At 33.6% G+C, this 12,622-nt stretch overlaps 1 protein-coding gene across 1 annotated transcript; it reads right to left on the reverse strand.

The window, feature by feature from the left end:
• Positions 1-4,689: 4,689 nt before the first annotated feature.
• LOC141550166 (olfactory receptor 13C3-like) lies at positions 4,690-5,619 on the reverse strand. The gene has a single exon (XM_074280540.1). The coding sequence runs from the start codon at positions 5,617-5,619 to the stop codon at positions 4,690-4,692; it is 930 nt and encodes a 309-aa protein (XP_074136641.1).
• Positions 5,620-12,622: the final 7,003 nt, after the last annotated feature.

Below are 12,622 nucleotides of genomic sequence, written 5' to 3' on the forward strand. Positions count from 1 at the left end.
AGCAAGTAATCCAACATATATTAAACATATATAATTATTCTATACATATTTCCACAATCATGCTACACAAGAAAAATCAGAACAAAAAGTAAAAAATGAGAAAGAAAGCAAAAAGCAAGCAAACAACAAAAAAAAAGTTGAAAATATTATGTCATAATACATATTCAATTCCCACAGTCTTCTTTTTGAATGCAGATGACTCTCTCCATCACAAATCAGTTAGAATTGGCATGAATCACCTGGTTGTTGAAAAAAGCCATCACAGTTGATCACCACATAATCTTGTTGCTATGTAAAATGCTATCTTGGTTCTACTAACTTCTCTTAGCACCCATGTGAGTTTCTCTAGTCTTTCTTGCCACAAAAATAAAGTCAGATTTAAATATTTGGAAAGACATTAAGTGCTCTTGGATAGGCCTAGAGAATGTAATCAAGATGACAATACTCCCTAGACTAATCTATTTATTTAGTGCTATACCAATCAGACTCCCAAGAAACTAATTTAATGACCTAGAAAAAATAACAACAAAATTCATATGGAAGAACAAAAGTCGAGAATTTCAAGAGAAGTAATGAAAAAAAAAATCAAATGAAGGTGACCTAGCTGTACCTAATCTAAAACTATATTATAAAGCAGCAGTCACCAAAACCATCTGGTATTGGCTAAGAAATAGATTAGTTTATCACTGGAATAGGTTAGCTTCACAGGGCAAGATAGTGAATAAAAATAGCAATCTAGTGTTTGACAAACCCAAAGATCCCAAATTTTGGGATAAGAATTCATTATTTGACAAAAACTGCTGGGAAAACTAAAAATTAGTAAGGCAGAAACTAGGCATGGACCCACATTTAACAACACATATTAAGATAAGATCAAAATGGGTCCATGATTTAGGCATAAAGAATGAAATCATAAATAAATTAGAGGAACATAGGATAGTTTATCTCTCAGACTTGTGGGGGAGGAAAGAATTTGTGACCAAGGGAGAACTAGAGATCATTATTGATCACAAAATAGAAAATTTTGATTACATCAAATTAAAAAGCTTTTGTACAAATAAAACTAATGCCAACAAGATTAGAAGGGAAGTAACAAATTGGGAAAACATTTTTACAGTTAAATGTTCTGATAAAGTCCTCATCTCCAAAATATACAGAGAATTGACTCTAATTTAAAAGAAATCAAGCCATTCTCCAATTGATAAGTGGTCAAAGGATATGAACAGATAATTTTCAGATGATGAAATTGAAACTATTTCCACTCATATGAAAGAGTGTTCCAAGTCACTATTGATCAGAGAAATGCAAATTAAGACAACTCTGAGATACCACTACATACCTGTCAGATTAGTTAAGATGACAGGAACAAATAATGATGAATGTTGGAGGGGATGTGGGAAAACTGGGATACTCATGCATTGTTGGTGGAGCTGTGAAAGAATCCAACCATTCTGGAGAGCAATTTGGAATTATGCCCAAAAAGTTATCAAACTGTGCATACCCTTTGATCTAGCAGTGCTACTACTGAGCTTATATCCCAAGGAAATACTAAAGAAGGGAAAGGGACCTGTATGCACCAAAATGTTTGTGGCAACCCTTTTTGTAGTGGGTAGAAAATGGAAAATGAATGGATGCCCATCAATTGGAGAATGGTTGAGTAAATTATGGTATATGAGTGTTATGGAATATTATTGTTCTATAAGAAATGACCAACAGGAGGAATATAGAGAGGCTTGGAGAGATTTACATCAACTGATGCTGAGTGAAACAAGCAGAACTAGGAGATCATTATACACTTCAACAATGATACTATATGAGGATGTATTCTGATGGAAGTGGATATCTTCAACATAGAGAAGAGCTAATCCAATTTCAATTGATCAATGATGGACAGAATCAGCTACACCCAGAAAAGGAACACTGGGAAATGAGTGTAAACTATTAGCATTTTTGTTTTTCTCCCCAGATTATTTTTACCTTCTGAATCCAATTCTTCCTTTGCAACAACAACAACAACAACAAAATTCGGTTCTGCACATATATATTGTACCTAGGATATATTATAACATATTTAATATGTATGGGAATGCCTGCCATCTAGGGGAGGGGATGGAGGGAAAGAGGGAAAAAATTCGGAACAGAAGGGAGTACAAAGGATAATGTTGTAAAAAATTACCTATACACATGTACTGTCAAAAATATTATAATTATAAAATCAATAAAAACAGATAGATAGAGATAGATAGATAGATAGATAGATAGACAGACAGATAGATAGATAGATAAAAGAATAACTTACCCACCCAAAATGAGCATTTTTTCCCAGGGGAGAAGATGGACATTCAACGAAATAAGTGAATTTCATCTATTTCTGAGGGGAAAAAATGGAGCTAAACAAAAAGTTTGATCTCCAAATATAGGACTCAAGAGAAACCTAAAAAGGTAAAAAGAAATCTTGGGAACTATATTTCTGTTATATATATATATATATATATATATATATATATATATATATATATACATACACATACATATATATATATGTACATACATATATATGTATATATATATATATATAGAATCCATGTATAATTTGTTCTAGAAACTAAAGGTGGAAAGGAACTTATACCAGAAAAAGGGTAAATGGGGGTACTACATCTCATGAAGAGGCAAAGGAACCTATTATATCTGAGAGAAAGAATAAAGGGGGGATGAATATAATGTGTATCTTATTCTTATCAGAATTGGCTTAAAAAAAATATTAGACATATTCAATTTATCGTGAAACTTCTTCCATCTCATTGAAAAGGGGAAGGGGAAAAGTGAAGGAAAGAGTAAGCTAAGTGGAAGGAAATACAGAAATTGTGAGGAAAATGGGTAAGAAAGGGGGAAGAACTCTAAGGTGGAGGGGAGGATACTAAAAAGTGAGGGCTATGAGAAACCAAGTGGTGCTCACAAGGTTACCACTGGGGAGGAGGGTAAGGGGGAAGGAAAGGAGAAAAGCATAAGCAGGGGTAAACAAGATGGCAAGTAATACAGAATTAGTAATTTTAACCATAAATGTGAATGGGTTAAACTCCCCCATATAGAGAAAGTGGTTATCAGACTGGAATAAAAGCCAGAATCGTATAATACGTTGTTTACAGGAAACACACTTGAAGCAAGGCAATACATAGAGAGTAAAGGTAAAAGGTTGGAGCAGAATCTATAATGCTTCAGGTGAAGTCAAAAAAGCAGGGGTAGCCATCTTATCTCAGATCAAGCAAAAGCAAAAATTGATCCCATTAAAAGGGATAAGGAAGGGCACTATATCTTGCTAAACAGTAGCATAGATAATGAAACAATATCAATATTAAACATATATGCACCAAGTGGTGTAACATCTAAATTCTTAAAAGAGAAATTAAGAGAGCTGCAAGAAGAAATAGACAGCAAAACTTATAATAGTGGGAGATCTCAACCTTGCACTCTCAGAATTAGATAAATCAACCACAAAATAAATAAGAAAGAAGTCAAAGAGATAAATAGAATACTAGAAAAGTTAGATATGATAGATCTTTGGAGAAAACTAAATGGAGGCAAAAAGGAGTACACTTTCTTCTCAGCTCATGGAACCTATACAAAAATTGATCATATATTAGGATATAAAAACCTTCAAATTCTTCAGTAAGACAGAAATGGTAAATACATCCTTTTCAGACCATGATGCAGTGAAAATTAATTCAATAAAAAGCCAGAGGGATGTGAACATGGAGGCTCATAAACTGTTAGTTATGCAGTCAACAAAGTTCTATGAATTAAAAATAGAAAGATCAAATATTTTCTTGGAATAAATATATCCTGTAACTTAAATTGTATAGGTAATACAGAGTATTGTATTCTTATGGAAAAATGCTTAGTGATTACTCTTAAAATGTTTTTTTCAGACTTGGGAGAGTAGAAAAAGAATCATGCATATCTTCAAATGCTTAATTTGTTCAGGTTTGTGAGAAATAAAATGAAGCCCTGAGAACTTGCAGACTAATGAAACTTTTTAGTGGGTAGAAATTTCTTCTCAAATATATCCTTTTCATTCCATGAGATTGAGGCATAAAATTGGATAGAGTACTGCCAAAAAGATTCAAGGTCATTGAGGGTCAGCAAGTATTAGGAGCCCTTCAAGATAACTCTATGGAAATGGATGAGTAAGAAAAGAGCAGTGTGTATAAAAGAAAACTACTGTGGAACATCATTTTCAGGTACTCCTTTTTTCTGAAATAGGGGGCTTTATCCTAATGAAAATTTCTTCAGAGGAAGATGTACAACAATTAGACATATTTTAAGATTTAAAAGCAGGCTGAGGGGTACACAGGTATATATTTCAAAGATATTTAAAATAGGAGAATAGTTTTCAATCCATTGTGTAAATTTTCTTTTTTGGAGAAAATGTGTAAGAGCATCAATCAGTGAACATTTATTAAATACCTTCTATGTATTGATTAGTGAACCAGGTTCTAGGGATAAAAATTGCTAAAGAGTCCTACTCACAAGTAAACTATCTATCATAAAGAATATTTCTAAAAATACTAAGAATTACCTTTTGTGAATAAGACAGGACAAGGAAAATAGCAAGATAGGGCTGGAATGGATATGAATGGTTAGACTGATATCAATATTGATTTGAATGTCAATGAAACAATGGCACATTCTTCAGATTCTACTGGAGAACATCACTTTTTTCACTGCTGCCTTGACTTCCTTGTTCCTCAGACTGTAAATAATGGGATTCAGCATTGAAGTCACTGCACTATAGAATAAAGCAATCAGTTTGTCTAAATCTGAATCCTTTGCCTTGGGTTTTGAGTACATGAAGAGAAGGGTTCCAAAAAATATGATGACCACAGTCAGATGCGCTGAACATGTGGAAAAGGCTTTCTTCCTTCCTTCAACTGAGTTGACTCTCAGAATGGTAACAAGGATAAACATGTATGAGATGAAAATGAGCAACACTGGAATAATTGTAATGAGTACAACTGCTACCATCATGACAAAAGTATTGAGAGAAATGTCCACACAGATCAGTTTCAGAACAGCCAGGATTTCACAATAAAAATGATCAATGATGTTATTTCCACAAAAGGGAAGTCTCAATGCAAGGATTGTTTGAAGTAATGAATTTACACTCCCAACTATCCAGCTTAGTATTGCCAACTGCACACAGACTCTCATCTTCATGATGATTGTATATCTCAGAGGATTGCAGATGGCCACATACCTGTCATAGGCCATCATGGCCAGCAGCACACACTCTGTTCCTCCCAGGGCATGAGTAAGATACATTTGTAATGCACAACCTGAGAAAGATATGGTTTTTCTGACTGATAGTAAATTGACCAACATTAAAGGCACAAAGGAGGATGTACCAACAATATCCACAAAGGAAAGGTTACTAAGGAAGAAATACATGGGAGTGTGAAGGTTTGAATCCAGAAAACTCAATAAAATGAGTGAGGAGTTACCCAGTAAAATGACCAGATATATCCCCAGGCACAACACAAAGAGAACAATCTCAACATTGTGATGCTTAGAAAGCCCCAAAAGAATGAATTCCAGCACAACAGTCTGATTAGCCTCATTCATTCTCTTATCCCTCTTTTGCTTTTAACATTAAGAACTCAGAGAAGACCCAGGACATTCACAAACGTATTACTCTTTATGGGTAAGGTGTCCAAACTAGGTTTAGATCTGATCGCTTTCTGCACCCTTATTTTGAAGTATACTGATATAAGTCTGTGTTTGAAGTAACAGTTCTAGGGTATAATTCATGACTGCAAAGACATTTCTTTGCTAGACCTAATAGCTTCCCCTTCTATGGATCTGTGTAAATTAAAAAACACAAATACCCAAATAGGAAAAGCAGTAAGATCAATAAAATGAGTATCTTCACTCTTTCTCATAGTTTACTTGCTTGGGCATGGAGGGTTGGGGAATAGCTACTTTTTATTACCCTGTACATTGTATGAGAGAAGAGGAGAAAAGGTATTTTTTTTTTGTTAAGCTCTGTTAATCAGATCTTAGAAATTATTTTCTAATTATAGGGAACCATGAATGTTTACATCCTGTTCAGCTGAAGATGCAATTATAGTCATGAAAAAATCCAGAAGCAGAATATTTCAGTTTTTCAGTTTCTTCATGAATGTCATTTGATAATTCCAATCATGCAAGTGTTGAAAATCATTGACAGAAAAGCAGCTCTCTTTGAAAATGAATATTATTTCTGTTATGAGAAAAAATGAGTGATGATTGAGTTAGTTGTTTGGTCCTCATTATGTCTATCATTTACAATATAATTGTCTTGAAAACAACTATAATTAGCTAAGTTAATCTCCATGGAAATGGAACTGAAATAAATATCAAGAAAGATGCCATTAAATTATTTTTTTAAAGTCAAGTTCATTGGTCAATAGATAGAAAATAGGAAAATCATATCTGTTTTGGGTGATAGAGACTATGGGTCTGAACAATGAAAAAAAGAAAAGTGTTAGGGAGATACTCTCTTGGGACTCTTCTCAGTGGGAAGACGAGAAAGAAGAAGAGAAAGCATTTTGTAGAACTTTTTTTATTTTAAGGAATTTTTTATTTTTTCCTTGTTTACTAAATGTAAAGTTTTTACTTATTGAAATATCTCATGTTTTGTCAAGCATTCTATATATTTCACAAAACTAGACCAAAGCACTGACCACCCAAGTTACTGGTCCTAAATTGATTCACAGATTTTGGCCTATTTATCCTAAATGAAGTACATTTCCTAAATTACCATTTACCAAAAGAAAAAAAAATACCATCAGAGTTTAGGTTTTGCTGTATTAAATCTTTCTATATGAAATTTGACATTGTGGTATTATATTTATCTCTTTCCCAAGTTCACACCTATCTTGCCCAGATTCTATAACACAAGACAACAGATACAATGTGGCATATAATACCTAATTTGAACCTCACAGCAATAATGGAGAATTGAAATTACACAAATAATGACACTTGGACTCAAAGAAATTAAATGTCTTGTCTATCCTCAGATAGATACTAAGTATCAAACTCTGTATTTTGTAATCTTCCTGACTGCAAGTCCAACCCTAATGTTTCTTCTATGGTGGTTTCCCCATTGCTTCCTGATTAAAGTAATTTATTCATGAAAGTCTACATCATGAGCCTAAATCTAGATTTAGCCTAACCAAAAGTGCTTTATGCCTTTCTTTCTGTCTTTGTACTTTTCTCCTCCCTTTACCTTCCTGCATCAATTATCCCTCTGCCTTCCTCTATCACCAACCATCCCTGTACCATCTTTGCCTTTTAAATAACATCAATATAGCTAGCAACAATTAACATCTTTAACAAAGTTAAATATATATTTATGCAAAATAAGTCATTATCTTTGCTATATGTTACAACAAAACTCAGCAACAAGAGATAAAAAGAAAAATTCCATTTAAAATAACTATAGATAATATAAAATATTTGGGAGTCTCCTTCCAAAGACAAAATCAGGAACTATATGAACAAAATTACAAAACATTTTCCACACAAATAAAATTATATCTAAACAACTGAAAGAATATCAAGTACTCATGATTAGGCCAAGCTAATATTGGTAAAAATTACAATTCTACCCAAATCAGTGCCACATCAAGCAAACTGTGAAGAAATTTCTTTGCAAAGCTAGAAAAAATAATAGCAAAGTTCCTCTGGAAGAACAAAAGATCAAGAATTTCAAGAGAATTAACAGAAAATACAAATAAAAGGTGACCTACATGTACCAGACCTAAAACTATATTATAAAGCAGTGGTAATCAAAACCATTTGGCACTGGCTAAGAAATAGAGTAATTGACCAGTGGAATAGGTTAGGCTTACAAGGCACAACAGCCAATGCCTACAATGGTCTAGTGTTTGACAAACCCCAAAGATTCTTGCTTCTGGGATAAGAACTCACTATTTGACAAAAATTGCTGGTAAAATTGGAAAATAGTATGTCAGAAACTAGGCATTGACCCATACCTATAACTCTATAACCACTATAGACAAGATATATATTCTATATATAGATAACTCTATAACAAGATAAGGTTGGAACAGGTTCATGATTTAGACATAAAGGGTGTTACTATAAGCAAATTAGGAGAACAAGGAATAGTCTACCTCTCATATCTGTGGAGAAGGAAGGACATTTATGACCAAAGAAGAACTAGAAATGAAATATAAAATGGATAATTTTGATTATATTAAGTTTAAAAGATTTTGTACAAATAAAACCAATGCAGCCAAGATTATAAGGGAAGCATAAAACTGGAAAAAATATTTACATCCAAGGATTCTGATAAAGGCCTCATTGCTAAAGTATATAAAGAATTGAGAATTTATGAGAATTTATGAGAATACAAGCCATTTTCCGATTGATAATTTGTCAAAGAATATGAACAATTTTCAGGCGAAGAAATTAAAACCATTTCTAGTCATAAAAATGCTCTAATGTAACCTCTCACCAGTCTTGCCTAGTCTCAGGCCTTGAGAAATCTTATCCAATCACAGGTATTCTCAGATTTCTGGGCACTGCCTCTCCAAGCAATGGTTCTCATGTCCAGCAGAGCGCCCAGACACAGCAGCTCATAAGCTCAGGTCTTTATTTAACACAATCACATCCTGTACTCTTACTAACTCCTATTGATCTCCACCTATTTCCTGGTCCCCACTGCTTATTTAGGGTCTATGAGGTCACATGCACAGCCAATAAGGGAAGGAGACATCTCCCGTTGATGATGCATTCTCAATGCAACCAGAGCTTTCACTCATGAGGCAGTCAGTGCTGGCTGCAGAGATTACATCTGGGTGTCTCAGACATTAAAGCCTATTGATTTCCTCTTACACTCTGTGAAGTTCCTCCCCTGACTCTTATACTCTAAATCATTGTTGATTAGTGAAATTCAAATTAAGACAACTCTAAGCAACCATTACAGACCTCTCAGATTGACTAAGGTGACAAGAAAAGATAATGATAAATGTTGGAGGGAATGTGGAAAAACTGGGACACTAATGCTATGTTGGTGGAGTTGTGAACTGATCCAACCATTCTGGAGAGCAATTTGGAACTATGCCTAAAGGGCTAACAAACTGTGCATACCCTTTGATCCAGCAGTGTCTCTTCTGGACCTATATCTCAAAGAGATCATAAAAAGGGGTAAAGACCTACATGTGCAAAAATGCTTGTAGCAGCCCTTTTTGTAGTGACAAGGAACTGGAAACTGAGTGGATGCCCACCAATTGGAGAATGACTGAATAAATTATGGTATGTGAATGTAAAGGAATGTTATTGTTTTATAAGAAATGATAAGCAGGATGATTTCAGAAAGATCTGGAGAGACTTACCTTAACTGATGCTAAATGAAATTAGTAAAACCAAGAGAATATTGCACATAGCAACAACAAGATTGTGTGATGATCAACTCTGATAGACATTGCTCTTTTCAACAATGAGGTAATTCAAAACAATTCCAATAGACTTGTGATGGAGAGAGTCCTCTGCATCCAGAAGGAGGATTGTGAGGACTGAATGTGTACCACAACATAGTATTTTTACCATTTTTGTTGTTGTTTGCTTGCTTGCTTTTGTGCTTTTTCTTATTTTTCCCCTTTTTGATCTAATGTTTCTTGTGCAGCCTAATAAAAGTCGAAATACATATAAAAGAATTGCACATTTTTAACATATATTGGATTATTTAACTGTTTAGGGGAGGAGATGAGAGGAAGAGAGAGAGAAAAATTTGGAACATGAGGTTTTGCAAGGGTGAATGATGAAAACTATCTTTGCATATATTTTAAAAGTAAAAAAACTTATAAAAATAATTTTAATATCAATGTACCAAGTGGTAAAGGCTCAATTTAGATGTCCCTTACTTTGTGAAATCTTCTGTGATCCACTTAGGCTGAAGGAACCTTTTCCCCTGGAACTCCTATAGAACTTGAATTTTATATTTCCCTTATGATAATACCTTCTATTTCCCATTATTCTTATTTGTATGAATTTTTATTTTTACATACTAGAATATAAGTATCTCAACATATAGACTCATATCTCATTCATCTTTCTATCCTTTATGGAGCTGAGCATAATGGCTTCATCAATGAATGCTGGGAGAATGAATGAGACATGTTATAGTGCTGTGGGAAAAGACAAGTGCTTACAGACAGAAGACCCAAGTTCAAGTCACTTTCTCCACCAAATCACTATCTACATTATCAGGAGCAAATTATCTTTATTTCTTGATCATCAGTTTCCTCATCTATAAAATGAGAATTAAAGTACAGTACTTGCAATTTCCTGTGGTTCTATGAGGAAAGAGCTTTGTAAGCTTTACAGCATTATGTAGATGTGATTTGTTATCATAACTGTAGTTATCTGTGAAACTTTTCAGTAACAAACACAGATATCACATACAGTCTCAGTCTTATCATTCACCAGCTGTTTTCTAGATAAAGTCCCTTTACACCCTTGGTCTTGATTCTATCCTCTTAAAAAATATGATTGGATAAGATCCAATTTGAGGGGGTTTATGAAATGACAATTTTTCAAGTAATTGGTTTTCTCCCTCCAACTCCCTTATACTGAAAAAAAAAAAAAAAAAGAATAAGAAAAACAAAATCTTTATAACTCAAATGTGTAAAAATCAAACAAATAAATTCCCAAACTAATCACATCACAAAATCTATGCCTCTTTCTGCATATTTAGTTTATCATCTCTCTATCTCTGGTGGATAGCATTCATCACCCCTAATCTTCAAAAATCATAATGATTCATTGGGATGAAGACTATACGTCTCTAAGGTCCCTTTCAACTTTGTCAACAAATGAGCTAATGAAATGTAGACTTGATTATTTTAGTTTTAAAAAGCACTTGAAAAGAACATTTTCTAATGATTAACTTAATCATTATATGCTATATAAAACCTTAAATAGAAAAAAAAAAAAAAAAACTGTATTCCAGAGAGAGCAGTGAATCTCTTAAAATCGGTAGGGAGAACTGGGAAAAAAAAAAAAAAAAAAAAAAACTTGAACACAAATATATTTCCATACCCCATACCCCATATTATATTAGATGAAGACAAAAAGTAACTAGTGTCCAATAAGGTGATAGTTTCTAAGGCTGACATTTCTACTTTGAGAGTTGAATATTGAAGTTCTTTTTTTCCTACTGATTCTGTGAAGAACTTTGTGCCTTCAAAGAATTTAACTTGTACATTTCTTCTCATTTGTTGAGAGGGAACAACTTTGAATTAAATTATGATGACTTCTAGTAATAAGTTCTGCACACTTGTCTTGCTAAAATAATTCTTTTACATAATACATTGCTGAGTCTCTGTGGGCATATAGTTAAATAGTATTATCTTTTTATAAGTCCAGAGAAGTTAAGTGATTTCTAAAATACTTTCTTCAAAACCTCAAAATCTCAAATTCCCTACTTTACAGATGACTAAACTCAGGCATCAGGAGATTAAATGATTTTCCCAACATCACACTGTTAGTAGATATGAGTCAATTAAAATTGAGCACCTCTGACGCTGAGACTTTACAAAACAGCACAGAGCCTATTAATGCAATAAAGCAAGGTGTTTTTCTTTTTGTCTCCTACAAGATCAAATATAAAATCATCTCTTTAGCATTCAAAACCCTTCATAATCTGTTTCCTCCCCAATATAACTTTCCAGTCTTCTTATACCTTATCCACGCTTCTATCTTCTGCAATCCAGGGACACTGTGCTCATTACTGATTCTTGATTAAAACATTCTGACTCATAATCATGGACATTTTCCTGTTTCCAAATCTGTTTCCAAGCCTGAAATGTTCTACTTTCACTTATCTACCTTTTGATTTCTCTGGTTTCCTTCAAGCCATAACTAAAATCTTACCTTCTACAGAAAGGCTTTCATGATCCTCCCTTATTTTTAGTGCCTTCCCTCTGTTGAGTATTTTCAGCATAGCTCATACAAATCTTCTTTGGATGTAGTTGTTTGCATGTTATCTCCTCCTTTAGACTATGAGCAATTTGAAAACAGAGATTGTTTTGCCTTTCTTTGTATCCCTTGTACTTAGCACAGTGCCTAGGAGATAGTGGACATGACTCTTCTAAATCTTGAAACACATGGTTGTTTTTAATCCTATTTCCCTCAGGATCATTAGTGCATATTTTCAACATGGCAGGCCAAAATTGAGGATACAGCCAGGGAACATGGAAGAGGAAGTTATTTTGTTTTGGTTTTTTTTGTTTTTTTTTTTCTCCATGCTAAGTTAGCTAAGGCTTGTGGGGCTGAAACCCACAATATTAGTTTCATCATACATCATACTTTAGTAAACTGAGTCCATTCCTAAGTAATTTAACACACCTTAATGCCTCACAATTTATAAAGAATTTATTGTTGTTATAAGTTAGGGAAGACAAATGATCTATCTATGGATGTGTAGAAAGTGCCAGAGAAAGGTCATATATCCAAGTCCTTAGTGAGAATTTTAAAACCCTGTATTCAAAGAAGATTCTTTTGTTTCATTCATTAATTAGTTTATTCATTCATTCAACAATTCATTCAAGTTTTT

The sequence above is a fragment of the Sminthopsis crassicaudata genome, chromosome 1, assembly GCF_048593235.1.
Source record: "Sminthopsis crassicaudata isolate SCR6 chromosome 1, ASM4859323v1, whole genome shotgun sequence".
Classification (NCBI taxonomy): domain Eukaryota; kingdom Metazoa; phylum Chordata; class Mammalia; order Dasyuromorphia; family Dasyuridae; genus Sminthopsis; species Sminthopsis crassicaudata.